This window comes from Bufo bufo, chromosome 5, assembly GCF_905171765.1.
Source record: "Bufo bufo chromosome 5, aBufBuf1.1, whole genome shotgun sequence".
Classification (NCBI taxonomy): Eukaryota; Metazoa; Chordata; class Amphibia; order Anura; family Bufonidae; genus Bufo; species Bufo bufo.
This window is the reverse complement of record NC_053393.1, coordinates 406295736-406321598: the sequence shown is the minus strand read 5'-3', so window position 1 is coordinate 406321598 and position 25863 is coordinate 406295736. Positions and strand designations below refer to the sequence as shown.

Here is a 25863-nt window from a genome sequence, read left to right as displayed (position 1 = left end):
ATTTTGTAGGGCATATGCCTTTTTCATCACTTGGTGTTGCACTTTTAGTGATGTAAGGTGACAAAGTTTTTAGCACAGTTTTTATTTTATTGTTTCGACTGTGATCACCTGAGGGGTTAGCTCATGTGATATTTATATAGCCAGTTGATACGGACACGGCGATACCTAATATGTATACTTTTTTTTTTCCCCTATTTTTTTTTTCCCTATTAAAAAATATATATTTTTACTTTATTTTGGGAAAAGGATGCATTTTTTTTATTTTACTTGAAACTTAAATTTTTTTTTGTAAAACTATTTTTTTCACTTTTTTTTTTTGGTCCCACTCTGGGACTTCAACTTTTGGGGTCTGATCCCCTTTACAATGCATCACAATACTTCTGTATTGTGATGCATTGGCTGTAAGTGTAATACACTTACAGCCTGTTTGCCTGTGAGATCCAGGGGGCTGGATCTCACAGGCTGTCATGGAAGGCAGCCACGATGCCCAAGTAAGGCATCAGGCTACTTTCCCTGCCATCGGGTCCCCGTCACAGCAGAGCGGGGACCCGATGGAAGCGCTCTCACTCTCCATACATCGCACGTGCCACGGGCAGCGCTGACCGCGGCACATCAAGGGTTAATGTGCCGGCAGGAAGCCCGGTGACGTCACCGGCACTGATGGGTGGGATTTAGTGCTGCCCTAGCCAGTAAAACAACTAGGGCAGCGCTAAAGCCCGCCCATCAGAGCCGGTAACGTCACCGAACACAAGGCCGGGCGGAAGTTTCTGCCCGGCAGTGTGTTATGATTAAAAATAAGAGCCCGTGCCCTGCGCGATTTAGCGCAGGGCAAGGGAGTGCATCGGAGCATGAGATGCTAGCCTCAGGGGGGCTGCCTTGGTGAAAATAAGGGTATGTCCGGGTTCAGAGCCTTTAAGGGGTAGATTGCTGTAGAGGCCACTGTTAAGGGGGCAGGGTGTTGTGGAAATCACTGTTAAGGAGTCAGGGTACTGTGAAGGTCACTAATAAAGGGGCGGGCACTATGGAGGTCACTGTTAAGGGAGCAGGGGATTGTGGAGCCACTATCAAAGGGGCACCGGGGTACTTTGAGGTCACTGTTAAGGGAGCGGGGTACTGTGGCAGTCACTGTTAAAGGCGCAGTCGCTGTAGAGGTCTCTGTTAAGGGGGCCAGAAATGGTGGTCAGTTAAGGGGACTGTAACCTATGGTCAGTGTTAAGGGGCATGTGCTGTAGAGGTCACTGTTAAGGGGGCGGGCCCCTGTGGAGCTCACTGTCAAGGGGGTGGGGTGCTGTGGAACTCACTGTTGAAGAGGCAGGCTGCTGTGGTGGTCCCATTTTAAGGGACAGGGCACTGTGGGGGGAGGGGTCAGTTTTAAGGGGTGGGAGCTGTGGAGGTCACTGTTAAGGGGGCGGGGTGATGTAGATGTCACTGTTATAGTGGATACTGTCTATCTTTTAACGACTCACACAAACATTAAATGAAATAGATTAAATATACCCGTGCGAAGCCGGGTCCTTAAGCTAGGTAAAAATAAATCGTGAAATACAGACAAGTCACTGACCCCCACAACAGACTGACGCTACTTATTTTGTAGAGATAACTTTTGAAATGTAAAAGTCATCTCTCATTATTATGAGAGGGCAGGATTACAATAACAGGTAACAGCTCTGTTAAGGATGTGGTTATTCCGAGCTTAAATATAAAAGGCTGAGATGTGACAACCCCTTTAATGGCTGTGCATCAAAAAGTCTATGAGCAGCCCAGGACCAAGAAGCATTAAAGGCAATGTGTCAGGATCCACCATTGACTATAGGTCACTGTCGCAACTTGTCTACTCCCTTCTTGTAAAATGACTTCAGCACAGGTTACAGAGCATGCCTAGAAAACTCTGCCCTAGAAGTCAGTGAGTCCCCTCCAGTCTACTGTGTCTATAGCCCATGGTGGCCAGGGTTGCCAACCAGAAATTTTTCTTTTTTCTGGACAACTTATCCCAAAATCATGGACAGCCAACATTTTTTACGGATAATTATTATAAGTAATACATGTCTATAGCTCAATATACTGATAACATCTCATTACCAGCATTTACTGTGAGCTGTAAAATGATGAGAATTACCACCAAATACCACTAGCCTCAAAAAATCATGGACACATCTATTTTTGCACAGGACAAAAAGTTGCCTATTTGTATGGACTGTCCAGAAATTTCTGGACGGTTGGCCACCCCGATGGTCGCTAATGTAAACCATATCTCTAAATGTTAACACCCCAGTCAAGATGGCAGCCTGTTCAGGAAAAAGAATAAATAAATCTACAATCAGAAAATGAAAACAAATCAGAAAAAAACAATGTGTCACTATCTATCTAGTTTCAACTGGCAAAAAAAAAGTATAGGCGACATATTCCCTCTAAATTGACACAGCTAAAGCTACACAGTTAAATCTTAAAATGGTTGTTCCCTTTTCACATGAGCGTGGAATATTAGCCGAGTATTGGTGCTTTTGGTAGAGTAGCTCTCTAGAGGACCGCTGATGAATTATATGAACTTCTATATATTTCACATAGTGCCTTAAAGGGAAGCTGCCATCAACTTTATGCTGACCATACTAATGTAGAGACAGGTGAGTTGATTTCAGCGGTCTGTCATTTATAAGTTAAAAATAAGTGGTTGCCGAGAACCAACATCACAATCATTGCAGACTGAGCCTGGAAAAGAGTCACATCCACCTGAGAAGAGTCCTGGTTATTCATGAATTCCTGCTCTCCTGCCCACCTGCTGATGACTGACAGTCTTCTACCTAGTTTTCTCTCTTTCTCTCTAGGAGAGAACTGCCAATCATCAGCAGATGGTCGGGGAGAGCAGGAGATTATGTATAACCAGGACTCTTCTCAGGTAGATTTGACTCTTTTCAAGGCCTGGGCTGCAATGATTATGATGCTGGTTCTCGGCAACCGCTTACTTTTAGCTCATAAGTGACACAGCGCTGACATCAGCATTTCTGTCACTATTTTATGCTGCCCTCAGTGAGGTCAGCATAAAGTTGATCACAGGTTCCCTTTAATTCTTCATTTCTTCTGCAGGGAAAGTAATCCCTCCCAGCGCTCTCTGCCTAGTCACTGGGTTGTTCTCTGGGTTGTTCTCTAGTCACTGGGTTGTTCTCTGAAAGAGACAACTTCACGTAGTAGGAAAAATAGTGCACCAGTTCCAGCAATCTGCCAATGAGAAATGGTTTTCTAACTTCTTGTTCACAGTTTAGCAATATTTTCAGTGTAACCTATGATACAGACATAGTGAAAAAGCAAACCAGCAGCTGTCAGTACAGTCTATTAAAAGATTTCAGGGACAAAACTATTTCTCAAGAAAAAGGAAATCCTTTCTTTGCAGACAGTGCGGCAGGTGTTCTACTGAGAAACTACTACAGATCTATTACCTGTTCAATGCTGGGCTTCTCGAATGGCGGACTTTCCAGAGATCCTTCCACCACTGGTTTCCCCATTTGCAGAATACATTTTCTTAAAAGCTAAATATGAAAGGTAAAATGTTAGATAAAATTGAGTTTGCATTTTTAGCCTATCCTAGTTTATGAACTTGGGAGGGGGCGATTATATGCATTCATTCAAAAAGCCTAAGATGTTTATAATTGTAATAAAGATGACTTCATCATAAAGAATCCTTAAAGGAATCGGTCCCCAGTTTTATGCCACTCCACCTGAGGGCAGTATACATTGGTGGCAGACACCCTGAACAAAATGCTGGGTTAATGTCTTGAACTGACCCAGCCACCGTTTTACTGAAATCTGTATAGAGAGACTCCAAACAAGGGGTTAGGAAGGCGGTGAGATCCGGGAACTCATCAATATGATAACTCCCTGGCACGTGTAGTGTTTTGTATGTACCTGGAGCTGCTCAATATGGATTTTAGCAAAAAGACTGGGTGAATTAAAGAAAGTGACCCAACATTTTGCTCAGGGTCTCTAAACCGGGCGACTGATTCCCTCATACCATAATAACAATCCATATAAATGTAGAGTGTCCTGCAAGGCTCTGTCCTAGAACACCTGCTCTCCTCTATCTACACTTTTGGCCTGGGACATCTCATAGAGTCCCATGGCTTTAAGTATCACTCTTATGCTGACGACACACAAATCTACCTCTCTGGTGCAGACATCACCACCTTATTATCCAGAATCCCACAATGTCTATCTGCTATATCATCCTTCTTCTCATCTCGCTTTCTAAAACTTAACATGGATAAAACAGAATTCATCATCTTTCCCCCATCTTGCTCAACCCCCCCAACAGACCTATCTATCACGATCAATGGCTGCACACACTGCCCGGTCAACCAAGTCCGCTGCCTTGGAGTGACCTTGGATTCTGCCATCTCCTTCTGACCGCAAATCCAAGCTCTTTCCACCACCTGCTGCCTCCAACTCAAAAACATCTCCTGCATCTGCGTTTTACCTAACTTTGAATCTGTGAAAATGCTTGTACATGCCCTCATCATCTACCGCAACACTCTCCTCTGTGGCCTTCCATCTAGCACCCCTCCAATCTATCCTCAACTCTGCTGTCCGACTAATCCACCTCTCACCCTGTTACTCCTCTGCCAATCCCTTCACTGGCTCCCCATTGCCCAGCGAATTCACTTCAAAATACTAACAACTACATACAAGGCCATCCACAACCTGTCCCCTCCCTACATCTACTTTTCCGATAGATCCCCACACGCAATCTCCGATCCTCACAAGACCTCCTTCTCTCCTCTCCTCACAATCGCATCCAAGATTTCTCCCGTGCATCCCCCACACTCTGGAACTCGCTATCCCAACATATCAGACTCTCGCCTACAGTGGAATCCTTCAAAAGAAACCTGAAAACCCACCTCTTCAGACAAGCCTACAACCAGTGACCCTGCTGCCTCTATACCACCATGACCAACTTCACCCGCACCTACTGTGTCCTTCTCCCATACCATGTAGATTGTAAGCCCCCACGGGCAGGGCCCTCTCTCCTTCCGTACCAGTTTGTAACTCGTCTTGTTTATGCTTAGTGCAATTGTCTGTATTATGTATGTATACCTCTTCTCATATGTACAGCGCTATGGAATAAATGGCGCTTTAACAATAAATAATAACAACGTAGAGGCTAAATAAAATTCTCAAGTAATACAATTACGGTTTTAGTATGGTATCGTCAGTGCTGGTCCTAAGGAACCATGTTCATTTTTAGATAACTCGTAGAGTAGCAAGAAGGCCAGGTCTGGAGTCAATGGATTGTCCAGGATTCCCTTCTACCTTAACCCCCCCCCCTACACAATCTTTGCTGGACCTGTGAATAGAAGCATACTTAATTGCTCACCGTCGCTCGGTTCAAGCTGTCTGGATCCACTACTGTATTCACTGCATTTTGTTCCCTGCATTAAACTTCCAGAAGGGAAAGAGACACATGTGCTGCTGCAGCCAATGACTGGCCTCAGCGATGACATGTCCCATAATCGGCTCATAACTGCAGTGATTTACCGCTTGCGAACACATCACTGCTGCGAATTCTGGACAACCTCTTTAAGGCATGGCACCCAAGTCATCTGACCAGGTAAATGTATCTGTAACAACATCAGACTGAGAACGTCTCTCAGTACCTTAAAGAGATAGAAATAGACTTGTTTGGTATCAGCGTCTTCTTCCTTGTGTACACAAGTGAACAAGTATTCCACATCCAGTGCAATCCCCAGGAGTCTATTAATTTCCTCTTCCGATACATTCTCTAACTGGGAAACATGTGAAGCTGAAAGACAGTAAAGTGAAGAAAGAAATGATGCCGGGATATTGTCTTTTATCACGTAGATACATAGAGGCTGGCCGTTATTAAACTGAAGTGGTCCAGTTTGGTACATACAGTAGCGTGTTCACGATGACCATAAAGTGTCAACCTACAGATATAATTTAGCCAAATCTTACTGGACAGTGTTTCTCCAGAACATCTCATTATTAATGCAGTGCTGGCACAAAAACCGGATTTTTCAGGGCTATCCATCACACTGCATGATATCACAGAATCAGCGTGTAGTGAATGGCAATCCATTCTATTTCAGTTTACCATCATCACAACTAGGGATGAGCAAATCGCGTTCGGATTGCTGTATCCGAACCTGATTCTTTTAAAAACGATGTTAAGAATATCGCCTCCGTCCTACTGTAAAATGTATTGCTTCTGCGGAGGTCTTTCCGAAGTTTCAGCAAATATTGCGAGAATTACTTCATCTTGCCTCTTTCACATGTCACTTCATTTATTTGCATAAATGACTATCAAAATACGAAGCTGAACTCTGCTTGGTTAATGAGGCACGAAGCGGAGTTCGGCTTCGTATTTTGATACAGTAATTTATGCCAATAAACAAAGTGACACATGGTAGAGGTGAGACGAAGTAAGTCTCGCGATATTTGCTGAAACTTCGGAAACACCTCTGTGAGGGCAATACACTTTACAATAGGTTGGAGCCAATATTCTTAACAAAGTTTTCAAAAGAATCGGGTTTGGATACAGCAATCCGAACCCCATTTACTCAACCCTAATCACAACTCTACCTTTGTTAGCAATATTGCTGTTTCCGATCTAAGTGTCCGGCGGGCCATGATTAACAGTTGCAGGAGCCCAAGCTCACCTCTTGCAAGTGCCCACGCCCTTTACTCAAGTTTCCAGTGCCACCCCTTGCCCCTTTATGTCCGCCACCTGAGTTGATGCAGCGAACAAGGAAAGTGCTGATATGTAAATCAGGTATTTGGAGTAGAAATATGCATTGTTTGGGGTACTGAATACAGATGAAAAAATTCATTATGAGACCAGAGAACCCCTTTAATTCTGGACATTGTGCGAGTCTCAGAGGTTTGGTTCCCACTCAATAGACAGTCACAGCATATCTTATACTGTCTTTGGTGAGCAAACACTGCTAGGGCTATGTCCACCCAATCATGCCAATCATCATATTAATTAACAGCCAATTCTGAGAGTAATATCTTGTTATTGTTATGGCAGTGGGTGCCGAACCAATGTGTCAACCAACAGATTTGTATTTGGTCAAATCATAAGGGCATTATCCTGCCAGTCCCCTCGAATTCAACCTTTACCCCCTATACAGGGATCTGAACTTCGCTGCAGGAGAAACACCAGGCCGACAGCTCCTGCGTGGAGTGACAGCGCCCGCCAGGAAGAAGGTAGCAGGCGGCGGGTCTAGGTCACCAGGCGAGGTGGGTGGAGCAGTGGTGGCTCGCAGCCGCCGCTGTAACAGTTATTATAAAACTCTAAAGCTTGTTGTAATATCAGAACCTGGAACCAGAGTGTTGACTAACAAGAACTGTGGTGGCCAAACCAAACAGAAACTACACTGGAAACTCATCCATATATGTAAGGTCACAACAAAAAAAAACTGAAATTATAAAATGAAGTCAGGCAGCTGCAATATCTTGCATCGAAGAATTCAGGGTCAAATTCATTAGCTTTCTCTTGTTATGCTTTCATTTTTCATCTCCTCCGTTTACTTTCTTACATCCTCAAACTGCCTGGGCTCAAACTAGGCAGTAAGTAGGTCAACAGGTTCAAGTGACAATAACCTTTAAAGGCAATGCAAATACACTGAACAAATATATAAACGCAACCCTTTCGGTTTTGCTCCCATTTTGCATGAGCTGAACTCAAAGATCTGAAACATTTTCTACATAAACAAATGACCCATTACTCTCAAATATTGTTCACAAATCTGTCTAAATCTGTGTTAGTGAGCACTTCTCCTTTGCCGAGATAATCCATCCCACCTCACAGGTGTGGTATATCAAGGTGCTGATTAGACAGGATGAATATTACACAGGTGGGCCTTAGACTTCCCACAATAAAAGTCCACTCGGAAATGTGCAGTTTGATCACACAGCACAATGCCACAGATGTCGCAACGTTTGAGGGAGCATGCAATTGGCTTGCTGAATGCAGGAATGTCTACCAGAGCTGTCACCCTTGCAATGAATGTTCATTTCTTTACCATAAGCCGTCTCCAAAGGCGTTCACCTCCATGATTGTCGGAGACCAGCCACCCGGACAGATGCAGCAACAATCGGTTTGCATAAACATAGAATTTCTGCACAAACTGTCAGAAACCGTCTCAGGGAAGCTCATCTGCATGCTCGTCGTCCTCATCGGGGTCTGGACCTGACTGCAGTTCGTCGTCGTAACTGACTTAAGTGGGCAAATGCTCACATTCGATGGCGTCTGGCACGTTGGAGAGGTGTTCTGTTCACGGTGAGTTTTCACTGTTTAGGGCAGATGGCGGACAGCGTGTGTGTGCCGTCGTGTGGGCGAGCGGTTCGGTGACGTCAACGTTGTGGATCAAGTGGCCCATGGTGGCGGTGGAGTTATGGTATGGGCAGGCATATGTTATGGACAACGAACACAGGTGCATTTTATTGATGGCATTTTGAATGCACAGAGATACCGTGACGAGATCCTGAGGCCCATTGTTGTGCCATTTATCCACGACCATCACCTCATGTTGCAGCATGATAATGCATGGCCCCATATTGCAAGGATCTGTACACAATTCCTGGAAGCTTAAAACATCCCAGTTCTTGATGGCCAGCATACTCACCGGACATGTCACCCATTGAGCATGTTTGGGATGCTGTGGATCGGTGTATACAACAGCGTGTTCCAGTTCCTGCCAATATTCTGCAACTTCGCACAGCTATTGAAGAGGAGTGGACCAACATAGGCCACAATCAACAACCCGATCAACTCTATGCGACGCAGATGTGTTACACTGAGTGAGGCAAATGGTGGCCACACCAGATACTGACTGGTTTTCTGACCCCCCTCCCAGTAAGGCAAAACTGTGCACATTTCAGAGTGGACTTTTATTGTGGGCAGTGTAAGGCACACCTGTGCAATATTCATCCTGTCTAATCAGCACCTTGATATGCCACACCTGTGAGGTGGGATGGATTATCTCGGCGAAGGAGAAGTGCTCACTAACACAGATTTAGACAGATTTGTGAACAATATTTGAGAGTAATGGGTCTTTTTTGTATGTAGTAAATGTTTCAGATCTTTGAGTTCAGCTCATGCAAAATGGGAGCAAAACCGAAAGTGTTGCGTTTATATTTTTGTTCAGTGTAAAAATATCATGATTAATATATTCTAATCCTAGTAAAAGTCACAATAAAAAAATCTTCCTTACCAAGTGTGTGAGAACAACTACGACATGGCTCAGTGAGGCTCACAACTGTCTGCTGAAAATCCATTCTGGGTGGTGTGGGTGGGGGGTTGGGATTCTTCCATCCATTGCATTTACATGTTTCATCAGCCTAAAATATTAATAAATAATATTACTAGTATGTAATGCAAAAATGACTCAATGTATTGTTTGTAATGTCTTACTTTACAGGATAAGTTGATGAGAATGAGCAATTACAAGAACTTCACCTTCCTCACGTCTCGTTCAACCTGGTGACAACTGATTTTATTTTCCCAATTTTTGTTAGTAAGTTCTTACTGAGCACCTCTGGTACCTAGTACATTGACCAACAGACAATCCATCTGAAGTGCTATATTTTCACTGGTAGCAAGACAAAGCAAAGGATGGAGACCTGTTCTGAAGAACAGGAGTCAACAAACAACTGCTTTTTATGTTGCAACTCATCTCTACGTCTCCAGTTTCAAAAACCCTGATGATCAACTCCGGCTAGCCATACGTCTTGGTGAATACATTTGAAGTAACTTTGAAGAAAGACACAGAGTGCCGCAGTATTCCTTTTCTATTTCCTAAAAAGTATAATGCACCCTTATGTGCCTCTCATACGCTATGTTGCCCCTTTACGGCTCCAACACAATATGGTTGTCAGGGAACCATGAACCAGACGTACAACAAGAGATAAGTGAAAATAGAAGGCTTTATTGAAAATAAAGCTGTAAAGCAAAAGTCCAAACGGATGGTGAAACCGAGCAGAATCTTTGCGAAGCCAGAGGTCAGGAACCAGAAGGGTAGTCAGACGAAGCCAGGATCAGGAACCAGCAGGGTAGTCAGACGAAGCCAGGATCAGGAACCAGCAGGGTAGTCAGACGAAGCCAGGATCAGGAACCAGCAGGGTAGTCAGACGAAGCCAGGATCAGGAACCAGAAGCAGCAGCAGTCTTAGAAGCATGTGAACACAAGAGGACCAAGCAAGGAACTGAAGCCACAGATCTCCTATATATATGAGCTAGGCATCCAGCTCCTCCCAGGGGAAGGAGGAGCCGCAGGGTGGAAGGCTACAAGAAACCCAGGACCCAAGATGGCCGCCAGCACATGTCAAACGAAGGAGAGCAGCAAGCAGGTAAGACCATGACAGTACCTCCCCCTCAAGGGCCCCTCCTCCGCGGAGCACAAAACGGTTTCTGAGGGAAGCGTGCGTGGAAGGCTCGGAGCAAGGCAGGAGCATGGACATCTGCGGAGGGAACCCAGGAACGCTCCTCTGGACCATAACCACGCCAATGGACCAAAAACTGCAACCGACCGCGGACCAGGCGTGAGTCCAGGATATTGCTCACCTCATATTCCTCACGATTGCCCACTTGGACCGGACGAGGCCGAGGAACCGAGGAAGTGAAACGATTACACACCAGTGGCTTCAACAGGGAGACATGAAACACGTTGGAGATCCGCATGCCAGGAGGAAGCGCAAGGGCATAGGCTACCGGGTTTACCCTGCGAAGCACTCGGAAGGGACCAACAAAGCGAGGCGCCAGCTTGGGAGTGGGCACTCGAAGGTTGAGGTTGCGGGTGGACAACCATACACGGTCTCCGACCTGGTAGGAAGGAGCAGGCGCTCGTCTGCGATCAGCCTGGAATCTCTGGCGCTGCGCAGAGACCTCAAGGGACTTCTGGATCTGTACCCAAGAAGCACGTAGGACGGAAAGGTGATCCTCCACAGCCGGAATATCCTGGGGAGAGAATACCTCCGGTAACACGGCAGGTTGGAACCCATAATTGGCCATGAAGGGAGACGTCCCAGAGGAAGAGTTCACCGCCGTGTTCCTGGCAAACTCAGCCCAAGGCAGGAGGTCAACCCAATTGTCTTGGTGATCGGAGACATAGCAACGAAGGAATTGCTCCAAGGCCTGATTGGATCGTTCTGCGGCCCCATTGGACTGAGGGTGGTAGGCCGAGGAGAAGGAGAGATGAATCCCCAACTGGGAGCAAAAGGCGCGCCAGAACCTGGACACAAACTGACTCCCCCGATCCGACACAATCTCCTTAGGCAAACCGTGCAACCGGAAGACCTCCCTGGCAAAAATCGTGGCCAACTCTTGTGCAGAGGGTAACTTCTTGAGAGGAACACAGTGGCACATTTTGGAAAACCGATCCACAATCATGAGAATGACCGTATGGCCTCGGGATGCAGGGAGGTCCACAATGAAATCCATCCCCAGGTGTGACCATGGGCGCTCCCCGGTGGCTATGGGTTGCAGAAGGCCCAACGGAAGGTGCCGAGGGGACTTACTCTGGGCACAAACGGAGCATGCCGCTACATATGCGGCGATGTCGGAACGTAGGGAAGGCCACCAGAACAGACGTGAAACAGCCCAGGACAGCTGATTCTTTCCAGGATGCCCCGCGGTCTTGGAGTTATGGTAGGTTCGCAACAACCGAGTGCGCAATTCCTCAGGCACAAAACATCTGCCGTTGGGTCTCCCAGAGGGAGCACCAGATTGAGCCGCCAAAATCTGCTCACCCAGGGGAGAGGTCAGGCTGGTGCGAATGGCGGCCAGGATCTGATTCGGAGGTATGACCGAAGTCGGAATCGACTCCTCCCTGGACAGCTCGGAGTACTGCCGTGATAAGGCATCCGCCCTGATGTTCTTGGAACCGGGTAGGTAGGAGACCACGTAATTAAAACGTGACAAGAACAGAGCCCATCTGGCCTGACGTGGTGTCAATCTCTTGGCCTCAGAAAGGTAGGTCAGATTCTTGTGGTCCGTCAGGATGAGAACCGGAACCACCGAACCCTCGAGCAAGTGCCTCCATTCTTTAAGGGCCTGCACGATGGCCAATAACTCCCTGTCACCAATCTGATAGTTGCACTCCGCGGAAGACAGTTTCCGGGAGTAAAACCCACAAGGAAGCAGAGGACCCTCTGGTGTTCTACGCTGAGACAGAAGGGCGCCTACTCCCGTCTCAGACGCGTCCACCTCGAGGACAAAGGGCAACCCAGGGTTGGGATGCGACAGAATCGGAGCCGACACAAAGGCGGACTTTAGGGCCTCAAAAGCTCGGATGGCCTCGAGCGGCCAGACCTGGGAATTACTGCCCTTCCTGGTCAGATCCGTGAGAGGCTTGGCCAGCATGGAAAAGTCCCTGATGAACTTCCGATAATAATTGGCGAAGCCCAAAAAGCGCTGCAGGGAACGAAGACCACTGGGCTGGGGCCACTGTAAGACAGCCGAAACCTTCTCAGGATCCATGGAGAACCCCTCAGCGGAAATGATGTAACCTAAGAAGGTTACCTGGGATCGGTGAAATTCGCATTTCTCAAGCTTACCGAACAGCTTGTTCTCTCGTAACCGTTGCAACACTCGTCTGACATCCAGAATGTGGGCCTCCATGGATTCAGAATATACCAAGATGTCATCCAAATAGACTACCACACACTGCTGCAACAGGTCACGGAAAACATCGTTGATGAATTCCTGAAAGACTGCGGGCGCATTGCACAACCCAAAGGGCATAACCAAGGATTCGTAATGACCGGTCCTGGTGTTAAACGCGGTCTTCCACTCATCGCCCGCCTTGATCCTTACCAGGTTATATGCCGCCCTCAGGTCGAGTTTGGTAAAGACCGTGGCCCCTTTAAGGCGATCGAACAGCTCGGAAATCAAGGGTATCGGGTAAGCGTTCTTGATCGTGATGCGATTGAGACCCCTGTAATCGATGCAAGGCCTCAACTCACCGCCCTTCTTTTTCACAAAGAAAAATCCAGCCCCTGCCGGGGACGAAGATTTGCGAATGTGTCCGCGTGAAAGCGCCTCCCTCACGTACTCCTCCATGGCCTCATTCTCCGCTACCGACAGTGGATAGACTTTGCCACGAGGAGGAACGGCACCAGATTGTAACTCTATGGCACAATCGTATGGGCGGTGCGGAGGTAGGGCAACCGCGCGCACCTTATCGAATACATCCCGGTACTCCTCGTATTCAGGAGGCAACAGAGAGTCCGAGGAAGTACACAGCAACTTGACAGACCCATGGATGCAACTAGCCCCACACTGCGGTGACCACGAGAGGATCTCGACCGATCTCCAATCGAAAGTCGGATTATGTTTCTGGAGCCAGGGGTACCCCAAGACCACCGAGTAGTGTGGAGACGAAATAACCTGGAGGCAGACCGACTCTCTGTGAACGGCACCAATGGCTATCCCCACTGGAAGGGTCTCATGAGTCACGTGTGGCGGCAGAAGGGGTCTGCCGTCTATCGCCTCAAGAGCCAGTGGGGAACCTCGAGCCTGCAGAGGAATGGAATTGGCGGCAGCGAACACACTATCAATGAACAAACCACCAGCACCAGAGTCCACCAACGCCTGGGTCGTCACCGAGCCCCCGACCCAGGAGAGGACAACAGTGATCAGTGGTTTGTCAACACGGGAAACCGGGGACGAGGAGACTCCACCCAAGATCTGCCCCCGACAGGATCTCAGGGTACGAGCGTTTCCCGGACGGTTCGGACATGCCAACCGAAAATGCCCACCGAGACCACAGTACATGCATCGGCCCTCGCGTCTCCGGAGTGCCCTCTCCCCCTCGGACAGGCGAGCAAACCCCAGCTGCATGGGTTCACCCCCAGACAAGTCATCCCCAGGAGGCGTGGGAGGAGAGGGAGGCACGGGTGGGACAGCAAACGTAGGCACCAATCTGTTAGAAGACCTCCGCAGGTTCTCCTTAAAGGAAGGTCTCTCCCTGAGTCTGGTGTCAATCAAAATCAGGAAAGAAATAAGAGACTCGAGCTCAACTGGTAGGTCCTTAGCTGCAACCTCATCCTTCAAGGCATCCGAGAGACCATGAGAGAAAGCAGCGACCAGAGCCTCATTATTCCAGCCCACCTCTGCTGCCAGGGTACGAAACTCAATGGCGTATTCAGCTACGGATCGTGAACCCTGTCTGATGGACATAAGGAGCTTCGCAGCAGAGGCAGCACGAGCCGGCACATCGAATACCTTCCGAAGAGAAGCAACAAAACCGGAAAACTCGGCAACCACCGGATTGTTGTTCTCCCATAAAGGGCTGGCCCAGGCCAAGGCCTTGTCCGAGAGCAGCGAGATCAAGAAGCCCACCTTTGATCTCTCAGTAGGAAAGGCATGTGGCAGCAACTCGAAATAAATGCCCACCTGGTTAAGGAAACCTCGGCACTGAGTTGGCTCTCCCCCAAAGCGCTGTGGAAGAGGGGCAGAACCGGTCATACCCCGAAACACCACAGGCGCAACAACAGGTGTCGGGGTAGACTCTGGCGCAACAACCGGAGCGGCAGTAGGAGCGAGCCCAGGAGCGACAACCGACCCATCGGCAACGGGAGCGAAATGAGCCGTGCGTTCAAGCAGGGTTTGCAACGCCACAGCGAACCGACCCAACAGGTGATCCTGCTGATCAAGTCTGGCAACCAGCGTGGGTAGCGAGGATGGCCCTGTACCGTCAGAATTCATGGCTTGGTCCTAATGTCAGGGAACCATGAACCAGACGTACAACAAGAGATAAGTGAAAATAGAAGGCTTTATTGAAAATAAAGCTGTAAAGCAAAAGTCCAAACGGATGGTGAAACCGAGCAGAATCTTTGCGAAGCCAGAGGTCAGGAACCAGAAGGGTAGTCAGACGAAGCCAGGATCAGGAACCAGCAGGGTAGTCAGACGAAGCCAGGATCAGGAACCAGCAGGGTAGTCAGACGAAGCCAGGATCAGGAACCAGCAGGGTAGTCAGACGAAGCCAGGATCAGGAACCAGAAGCAGCAGCAGTCTTAGAAGCATGTGAACACAAGAGGACCAAGCAAGGAACTGAAGCCACAGATCTCCTATATATATGAGCTAGGCATCCAGCTCCTCCCAGGGGAAGGAGGAGCCGCAGGGTGGAAGGCTACAAGAAACCCAGGACCCAAGATGGCCGCCAGCACATGTCAAACGAAGGAGAGCAGCAAGCAGGTAAGACCATGACAGTGGTGCCGAATGATATGCCCGTAACACCATATAATGTCCCTTATGCACTCGCAACGCAATTTGGTACACTGTCATGTACCCTGAACACAATATGGTGCCTCTTTACTGTCTTCAAAATGAATACTCAACTAGCCCTTGTTGCCATGAAGAAGGAGGCAGATCTCTCCGTGCAGATCTGCTCCTGTCTGCCTGGCGGCTAGGCTCAGCAGGCATAATGACGTCACTTCACCATGCCTACCAGCACAAAACCACCAGTTGCAGAGTCAATAGTGGAGCGGGAAGCTGGCATATTCACCTGTATCTGTGTAGTGAGGATGCAGATGCAGTTGAAAGTGGTGCTACTGCCGGGGGCCCAGCTGTCAGGTTGTCTGGGAAAGATGCATTCTGTGCCCTATTGTTAAAGCGCCCCTGCAGCAAAGGGCCTCCGGATCTCTTGTGCCCCTTGTCTTTGTGTGGTTTGCTTGGTGATAATGACTGCCACTGCCTTTGTGATTTCTATTTGGCCAAATAGGTCATATTAAAAGAAGTCGTTTTGATAAGGGAACCCCATTCAATGAGGAAGGTGACAGCTGTGAAGGGGAGGTTCAGTGGTTTAGAAAAATAGGGGGTCATTTATTAAACAGAAATACGCCTATATTATGCTGTGTATTTCTGTTGCAGATTGCAGCGCAAAGGTGCATTGCACGCCGCAAGATGGAACTTTTCACCGCTCGCGCCAGGTCTAAAAAAGTGGGCATGGAGTGAGCGGGGAAGGGGACTGGCCGGTAGGCCCATCTCATTTACCATTTTCTGCACCTGTTTTAGGCGTAGAAAATGGTCTAAATGTAATGGTCTAAATGTGCCGAAGTTATGGAGAGGCGCAGGCGGATCCACTGAAAGCGCAGGTTCTAAAACGACGGTCTTAATAAATGTGCCCCTTAGGGCTCTTTCACACGAGCGGACGCCGTGCGGGTAATCCGCTGCGTGAAAGAGAGCCGAGCCCTGTACCGGACAGCAGAGACACGGAGCATTAACATGATTGATAATGCTCCGTGCCTCTCTGTAATCTTTTTTTACTACAAAATCACAGTGATGGCACAGAGCATTATTAATCATGTTAATGCTCCGCGTCTCTGCTGTCCGGAACGGGGCTTGGCTCTCTTTCACGCAGCGGATTACCCGCACGGCGTCCGCTCGTGTGAAAGAGCCCTAAGGGGCACATTTATTAAGACCGTCGTGGCTTGGCTGTCTTTCACGCAGCAGATTACCCGCGCGGCATCCGCTCGTGTAAAAAGAGCGCTTAGTGTTCCATTGTTTGGTCCATCTACGTTAAAGAATTCTCAAATATAACTAAAATACAACCAAATGCATCTATAACGATATACGGTACATTCATCTGTAAAGGGGTACAGTTTACAGGGTATTTACACTTTTTAAGATACTTTCACATCTGATCCGGCTGCCAGTTCCGGTACAGAATGCCGGGAATTGGCCGGACACAAACCGCAGCATGCATCGATTTCTGTCTGGTCAACACTTGGCATTTTTGCCGGATTGCAGCTAGATCTCTGCCGGACCACTTTATAGTTAATGGGGCTGGAAGGGAATCCGATTGCATCCGGCAACAACCTAAACCATTCATCAGTGCAGCAAATTCCACTGCCTCACAAGTTAATTTTTTGCAATTTAAAAAAAGGGTTTTCTAAGATTCTGATATTGATGGCCTATGCTCAGGCGAGGTTATCATTATCAGATGGGCTGGGGTCCGACACCCAGCACCCATGCCGATCTGCTGAACAGGTGAGTGTCGCAGCCTCTTCCATCATCTTCATTAGTCACGTGGCCTAGGTGCAGCTCGGTCCCCTTCAAGTGAATATGGCTAAGCTGCTGTACAATGAACAGCGCGGTGCCTGGCAAGCTGAAGGCCTGGGGATAGGTCACCAATATCAGAATCTCAGAAAACCCCTTTAAAAAGTTAATTTTACTTTGGCTTTGTTTTCTTTTTTTTTTACAGCACAATATAAAAAATGAGAATGAGTGCCAATGCAACATTTTAATGTCTGCAGTTAAATATTCCATGGACTGCGGAGAAATCCTATCCTGTAATCTTTCTATTTAACAGTAACCATTAGGTTTATTCATCGACATATAAAATAATGGATGCCTGGCAGTTTTTACTCTAGCAAATTAATACAACAAAGTAGCACAGTAAGAAGTGATGGAGAGAGGGCACAAATTAATGGCATTCCATTCACACTCGTCAGGCTAATTAAAGGCTTGGTTAGCACTTTCCTGAAAGGCACTAAAAGAGCTCAGAAACACAACCGCAAGCCTCCAGAGAGGGGCGCCACTGGGATATGGTTAGAACGTGCAGCAGGGAAGGGAGCACCTAGCAATCCGTTCAGTCTGTATCAGCATGTATTCAGTTCAGTCCCTTTTACGGTATTTGGCCGGAGAAAATACCGCAGCATGCTGCAGTATTTTCTCCGGCAAAAATTCCAGAACACTTGCCAGATCCGGCATTAATTTCCATTGAAATGTATTAATGCTGGATCCGGTACCAAGTGGTCCAGAAAAACGGCTCCGGTTTCCCGGTCTTCGCATGCGCAGACCTTTCAATCTGTTAAAAAGATAAATACCGGATCCGTTTTTCAGGATGACAATGGAGAGACGGATCCGGTATTGCAATGCATTTGTCAGACGGATCCGGAAACAAATGATATCCGTTTGCACACGGATTTCCAGATCCGGCAGGCAGTTCCGGCAACGGAAGTGCCTGCCGGATTCTTCTAACGCTAGTGTGAAAGAACCCTTACATACATGTCTCACACATACATGTAGACAAAGGTCATACAAGGCACTTACTAATGTACTGTGATTGTCCATACTGCCTCCTTTACTGGCTTCATTCATATTTTCATCACATTACACACTGCTCATATTCAGGGGTTATGACCCAGCAGCGGTGGCCGTGCTTACACACTATAGGAAAAGGACCCAGGCCTATGGGTTCTCCCACAGTCCTAGCAACCAGAAAGGCGGCACTTTTTCCTATACTGTACAAGCACGTCCACCGCTGCTGGATTGCAGGTGGTCATAACGCCTGGATACAAGCAATGCATAATGTGATGGAAAAATGAATCAAGCCAGCAAAGGAAGCAACACAATCACTATACAGTATGGTAACATCTACATGATAAATGCTAATTGCTGAAGTGAGACAACCCTTTTAAAGGGAATGTGTCATCAGAAAATGACCTATTGTTTAAATCACATTTTTAGGTTTAGCATATTTTTTAAGGATTTTTGGTGAAGGTTATTTATATTTTCCATTCAAATATCTATATTAAAAAAAACAAAGTCCTGCAGTTTTTGCACTGATCACTAAGTCTAATAATATACACCACTTCTTGGCCAGTACAGATCACTTTCCTGCAATTACCTGCTTATCTGTCATTCTAATCCTGCCTATAATGATATCACCTGTGTGTATAGGTAAGACAGGATCCACCATTCACAACAGGTGATTGTCAAAGCCTATCTATTTTTTCCTTGTACAATGACCCCTACACAGGTCACAGAGCATGCCTAGAAAACTCTCCCATAGAAGTCCGTGAGGTCCCCATTGCCTCAATGGTTGCAAAAGGTAGACCAAATATACAGAATTGAGGAGAGCATTGACTAACCATACCCACGGTAGATTTGTGAAACTTTGGGCCACGTGGCTTACATACTCTAGAGCCCCTTCTTTCCTTAACCATTTAGCAGAAGTAAGCCAGTCCATGTAGGATACTAATACTTTATGAGACGAAGTCACTAATCATAACACTAACATTGCCTTATATACCTCAATAAATGTTATACAGTGAGATTGGGTTTGACTAGACCCTATCGACTCCCCCCCCCCCCCCCCCACCTCATCCCCAACTGCCCTCCCTCGTTCATACAACATAGTTACTACATAAGTTATCTAATTTTTTTAGCTCAATGCAGAACAAGGTTGTTTTGATTATGTTCTCATACAGCTTATTGATATAGGTCAATTGCAATCGCTTCCAGACAATGAATGACCCAACTCGCATTCGACTCTGGACATCGAGTATCCACATCATATCCAAGACCGCATGATTTTATTTAAGATCTGATCACTCTCAGAGTATTAGAAAAGATACTTTGATGATAATGTTAACATTTACTGTACAATATACCTTGTCTTGCCACATGTTAGTTAAAAATTGATAAAAAGAAAATTGAAAAGAAAAAAGAAGTCAATGAGGTCTCCTCCTGACCATTGTGTCTATGGCCCATGGGGCTGCCGTAAAGTAATTTTTCATATGCTTTCCAAATGTTCTTAAAAACAGCTTAGGCAAGATGGCTGCCCCCATAATTCAAAAAGCAAAAAGAATAAAAAATAAAAAATCTGTAATCAGAAAATAAAAAGAGCTTTGAAAAAATGTATTAATTACTATCTGGTTTTAAATGGCAGATAACATTTTTGGTGACACATTTCCTTTACGTACGGTAGAAAGAAGTAGAGAAAAGCCTGCTGTCACACATTTGTGAACTCCGGAAACGTGGATGCTTCTGGATATTTCCCTTGTTTATTGGGGAGCATATGTAGACATATGGTCTGAAAGGAGCGGTCTCAGAAAGACAACTCCTTTTTAATAAGAAACCAATATGGTGATCAGTTATTGTCATGGGAAGCTGCCCCTGGATATATTTGAATGAGACACATCCACCGGCATGGCTTTCAGGTCTGACTGAGGCCCCAAGTGAAGAACCCCCTCCCCACCCCGTGGACATCCTTATGTCCTGATAGGGTATATGGACAGAACTGTTGTGGAGAGGAAACCCCTTTAAATACCAGACACATAACCCTGAACTTCTCAGACATTTCCTCAGCCATCCACTCACACATTGCTGATACTTAAAGGATTATCCCTTGGCGCAAAGACGAACCGGCCAATGGAGGTAAATAGCAATCTTTGAATCTTTATTGGTTCATAGCGCGTTTCGGGGATGGCTTCCCCTTCTTCAGATGAATACAATAGTATTTATGTTAGCAAGTTTATATACACACACATATCAAAAACTGCCCCAAATAGAGGTCGGGGGTGGGAGTGGGCGGGGAATAGGAAGGTGACCTCAGAAATTGGGGGTGATTGGGTAGTTAGAAACTTTATTTCAATAATTAGTTACCACAGAAATATACTCTGTCTAGATCAAAGCCTAAAAAACTTGTTGTCCGTGAATTTTATTATTTATAGAATTTAAAACTGGTTAAAAATACGGGAGCCGTAACACGGGGGTCACATGATCGCAAGTGCCGGGAGTCACGTGTAACGTCACTATGGGACCTGCCTGCACTTGCGTCCCGATCAACCAGGCAACCTCTGACTTCTATTGTTTTGGATAGTCATGTGTCCGACATTTGCAGCCACATGACCATCTGTCCCGCCCTCCGCACACGTCACTTTGGGAGCCATGACGTCCCAGCTCTGGAGCCGTCCCGGAGCTCATCATGTGGTCGGCCATCAGGGTCGCCTCATTCTTCGCTCCGCCCAGACTCCGGGAAGCGTTTTTCCTTTTCACCGCCCCTTTCCTAGGCCACACAAAAAGGCGGTGCGGAAACTCTGCATGTTAGCAAGTGTAGGCAGGTCCGGCATCCGTTCCAATAGTGACGTGACACGTGACTCCCGGGACTTGCGATCATGTGACCCCCGTGTTACGGCTTTCGTATTTCTAGCCAGTTTTAAATTCTATAAATAAGAAAAATACATGGACAACAAGTTTTTTGGGCTTTGATCTAGACAGAGCATATTTCTGTGGCAACTAATTATTAAAATAAAGTTTCTAACTACCCAATCACCCCCAATTTCTGAGGTCACCTTCCCATTCCCCACCCACAACCTCTGTTTGGGGCGGTTTTTGGTATGTGTGTACAGTACAGACCAAAAGTTTGGACACACCTTCTCATTCAAAGAGTTTTCTTTATTTTCATGACTATGAAGGCATCAAAACTATGAATTAACACATGTGGAATTATATACATAACAAACAAGTGTGAAACAACTGAAAATATGTCATATTCTAGGTTCTTCAAAGTAGCCACCTTTTGCTTTGATTACTGTTTTGCACACTCTTGGCATTCTCTTGATGAGCTTCAAGAGGTAGTCCCCTGAAATGGTCTTCCAACAGTCTTGAAGGAGTTCCCAGAGATGCTTAGCACTTGTTGGCCCTTTTGCCTTCACTCTCCGGTCCAGCTCACCCCAAAACATCTCGATTGGGTTCAGGTCCGGTGACTGGAGGCCAGGTCATCTGGCGCAGCACCCCATCACTCTCCTTCATGGTCAAATAGCCCTTTACTTTCAAAGTTTTCCCAATTTTTCGGCTGACTGACTGACCTTCATTTCTTAAAGTAATGATGGCCACTCGTTTTTCTTTACTTAGGTGCTTTTTTCTTGCCACAATACAAATTCTAACAGTCTATTCAGTAGGACTATCAGCTGTGTATCCACCTGACTTCTCCTCAACGCAACTGATGGTCCCAACCCCATTTATAAGGCAATAAATCCCACTTATTAAACCTGACAGGGCACACCTGTGAAGTGAAAACCATTTCAGGGGACTACCTCTTGAAGCTCATCAAGAGAATCCCAAGAGTGTGCAAAGCAGTAATCAAAGCAAAAGGTGGCTACTTTGAAGAACCTAGAATATGACATATTTTCAGTTGTTTCACACTTGTTTGTTATGTATATAATTCCACATGTGTTAATTCATAGTTTTGATGCCTTCAGTGTGAATCTACAATTTTCATAGTCATGAAAATAAAGAAAACTCTTTGAATGAGAAGGTGTGTCCAAACTTTTGGTCTGTACTGTATATAAATACTATTGTATTCACCTGAAGAAGGGGAAACCATCCCCGAAACGCATTGTGAACGAATAAAGATTCAAAGATTTCTATTTACCTCCATTGGCCGGTTCGCCTTTGCGCCGAGGGATAATCCTTTAAGGATCAGCATATCCAATCCGTTATGGGGCTCCAGGCACCTTGACTTGAGGAAATCTGCATCCGTAGCTGCATGACGACCGGATCCGTGGAATGACAAACTATTCCCGAAACGCCCAAAAATAGAGTTGTGCCTATGATTTTACACAACACTCAAAGGTGAGCCTCCAATTGGAGAATTTTAAGTTTCCTTGTGCATACGTTGTCACCCTATGGTGCGCCTCTTTTTTGTTTATTTATTAGTAAACAAAGCCTGAATACGCCAACTCCACTCACACATCACACACTTCTATTATGAAAATGATAGTAATGGTTTTGATTGATGGAGGGTGGAGGCTCATCTGTAATGTAAAGATTGTCTAAAGAAATACATACAACTAGCAGTGAAAACACACTAGATGCAAATCATTATACCACGTGAGCAGAGGATCCTATCACAGAGCCGTAGGTCAATAAAATCTATCCGATAATATGTGCAACAAAATCAATCTTGACAAAAACCAAATTCATATTAAGGCAAATACAAGGAAAGGGAGGATTTAGCAAGCCTTGCACTTGCCATTCTGGCTTTAAAAAGTCACAAAGGAGGGCTTTTGCAACTTTTTGGGCTTATTTTGCACATAAATGTGCCACTTTTTACATTTTATGCCACTCACTCCAGTTTTGAAAAGTGGATGGGAAAGTGGTCATGGTTAGCCATGCTAATTAGTTTCCTTCCAGACTTATCGCTGCAACTTTTTTAAAAAGTCGCGAATAAACAAGGAGCAAATTTACTCCAATAGGGGAGGAAAGAGTTAAAAATAAATTGGAGCCGCTTTTCTAGGCACAAAAGTTTTAGGTTTAAAGAGCTGCCAAATTTAACAAACAACGTGCAAAATTTTGTAAATTTGCCGCAAAATACTCCAACACAGACTGAAGCAAAACTGACTACACTTATTACCCTTATGGTAAATCCCCCCCCCCCCCCCCCAAAAAAAAAAAGGTCCACAGTGCAACTGGTATGAAACAACTCACATTCAGCCCCAGGCAGGCAACACTTTATTTTACTTTATTTTTTTGCTCTATACCGGTGTGCACCATTCTGCTGCATGTCGTATTTTCCGGCGTATAAGACGACCCCCAACTTTTCCATTTAAAATATAGGGCTTGGGCTATACTCGCCATATAAGACTACCCCTGAATGCCCAGTCCTCCCTGTCTGCAAGACGATCTTCTGCAGTCCAGGGAACTGACTTGGATCTGTGGATGGCACTGTTATGGGGAGGGGATCTGTGGATGGCATTGTTATGGGGAGGGGGATCTGTGGATGACACTGCTATGGGGAGGGGGATCAGTGGATGACACTGCTATGGGGAGGGGGATCAGTGGATGACACTGCTATGGGGAGGGGGATCAGTGGATGACACTGCTATGGGGAGGGGGATCAGTGGATGACACTGCTATGGGGAGGGGGATCAGTGGATGACACTGCTATGGGGAGGGGGATCAGTGGATGACACTATATAGCATCTTATGCTATATGTGTCATCCACAGATCCACCCCATGACAGTGCCATCCACAGATCCCCCCCTAAACAGTGCTATCCACAGATCCCCCTCACCATAACAGTGCCATCCTCAGATCCCCCCTAAACAGTTCCATCCACAGATCCCCCTCCCCATAACAGTGCCATCCACAGATCCCCCTCCAAACAGTGCCATCCACAGATCCCCCTCCAAACAGTGCCATCCACAGATCCCCCCCTAAACAGTGCCATCCACAGATCCCCCTCCCCATAACAGTGTCATCCACAGATCCCCCTCCAAACAGTGCTATCCAGAAATCCCCCTCCCCATAACAGTGCCATCCTCAGATCCCCCCTAAACAGTTCCATCCACAGATCCCCCTCCCCATAACAGTGCCATCCACAGATCCCCCCTCCAAACAGTGCCATCCACAGATCCCCCCCCCCTAAACAGTGCCATCCACAGATCCCCCCCCATGACAGTGCCATCCACAGATCCCCCTCCCCATAACGGTGCCATCCACAGATCCCCCTCCAAACAGTGCCATCCACAGATCCCCCCCCCTAAACAGTGCCATCCACAGATCCCCCCCTAAACAGTGCCATCCACAGGTCCCCCACCCATGACAGTGCAATCACAGATCCCCCTCCCCATAACAGTGCCATCACAGATCCCCCTCCCCATAACAGTGTCATCCACAGATCCCCCCATAACAGTGCCATCCACAGATCCCCCGATGACAGTGCCATCCACAGATCCCCCTCCCATAAGTGTCATCCACAGATCCCCCCCCATAACAGTGCCATCCACAGATCCCCCCCCCCCCATGACAGTGCCATCCACAGATCCCCCTCCCCGACGCTCAGAGTATACATTTATTAACTGTAATCTGTAACTTTAAATGAGCGCTCATGTCTTTACTAGGATACCTTACTCTCAGCTCCGGTAACAGGCAGTGCGGGCGGCGATCACTCACTGACGTCACGTGCCTGCGCCACCTAGTGGGTGGGGCAGGCACGTGACGTCAGTGAGTGAGTGAGCGCCGCCCGCACTGCCTATTACCGGAGCTGAGAGTAAGGTACCCTAGTAAAGACATGAGCGCTCATTTAAAGTTAAAGTTACAGATTACAGTTAATAAATGTACTCCTGTGAGAGGCGGGCCCCTCACTGAGATCGTGAAAACTCAGATCCGATGGTATATTCTAACCCCAGGCAAGCGTCCCCGTCACCATGGGAACGGCTTGGAGTTAGAATATACCATTGGATCTGAGCATATCTGGCGTATAAGATGACCCCCGACTTTTGAAAATAATTTTTAGTGTTAGAAAGTCGTCTTATACGCCGGAAAATACGGTATATTGTTTCTATGATGCACGCAGGCTGCCCCACAATTTTTTAAATACCGTTCATGGTGCCCATCCACCTCCTTATGTTTAGTGTTCGAAAAATAAGTCCACTCCATGATGGCCCCACCTCACAATTTAAAGGACTTAGTTTTTTAGATAAGGAGCAGGAAGATATAAAAAATGAAAGAAGCATTACTCACCGCACCGATCCTCTGCTGTTGCCATTCCAATACTAACCAGGTTACCCATTCAGTGAATCACAGGCTGCAATGGGGACCTACGTAAACCAATGACTGGCTGAATGGGCATCTCCTGCCATTTCTTGTGTGTCAAGTCAGGACCAGGAAGCTGAGACTAATGGGGACGAGGTAACTGTTGGAATAGTAGCGGTGGGGAATCGGTGAGGTGAGTAATGCTTCATTTATTCTTTCACACAATTCTGTATCCCATCAGACAAACCCTTTCCAGGATCTTCTGCTAAGGTCTTGGTGCTAGATATCACAGAGCTGTTTTGGCAGCTGTTTTAGTGTATATACAGTATATCTAGGTGTGGATAGGCCATGATAATATAATTCTGAATTGTGCTAATTTGATTACAACCCCTATGTCAATGATGCCTTGGTTCTAGAGCATAAAAAACATCCCCAGTAGGAGCTGATGGTGACACCTGCAGAAATATTTCAAAAGTATATTAAAACTTTTTACAGAAAACTTTATAGAAAAGGTTATACTAGAGACTTACATTTTTGTTGTAAATGTTCTCTTCATGTACGTCAGACAACCTCATATTTTCCTACAT

At 46.6% G+C, this 25863-nt stretch overlaps 1 protein-coding gene across 2 annotated transcripts in view; it reads right to left on the bottom strand.

The window, feature by feature from the left end:
* KAT2B (lysine acetyltransferase 2B) overlaps positions 1-25863 on the bottom strand; it is a 131743-nt gene that overhangs the window by 65832 nt on the left and 40048 nt on the right. For both annotated transcript variants that reach the window (XM_040433003.1, XM_040433004.1), the window contains exons 2-4: positions 9225-9351; positions 5643-5788; positions 3432-3521 (exon numbers count right to left, since the gene is read on the bottom strand). In XM_040433003.1, coding sequence (XP_040288937.1) covers positions 3432-3521; positions 5643-5788; positions 9225-9351 — 363 coding nt within the window. The remainder of the gene's footprint in view (positions 1-3431; positions 3522-5642; positions 5789-9224; positions 9352-25863) is intronic.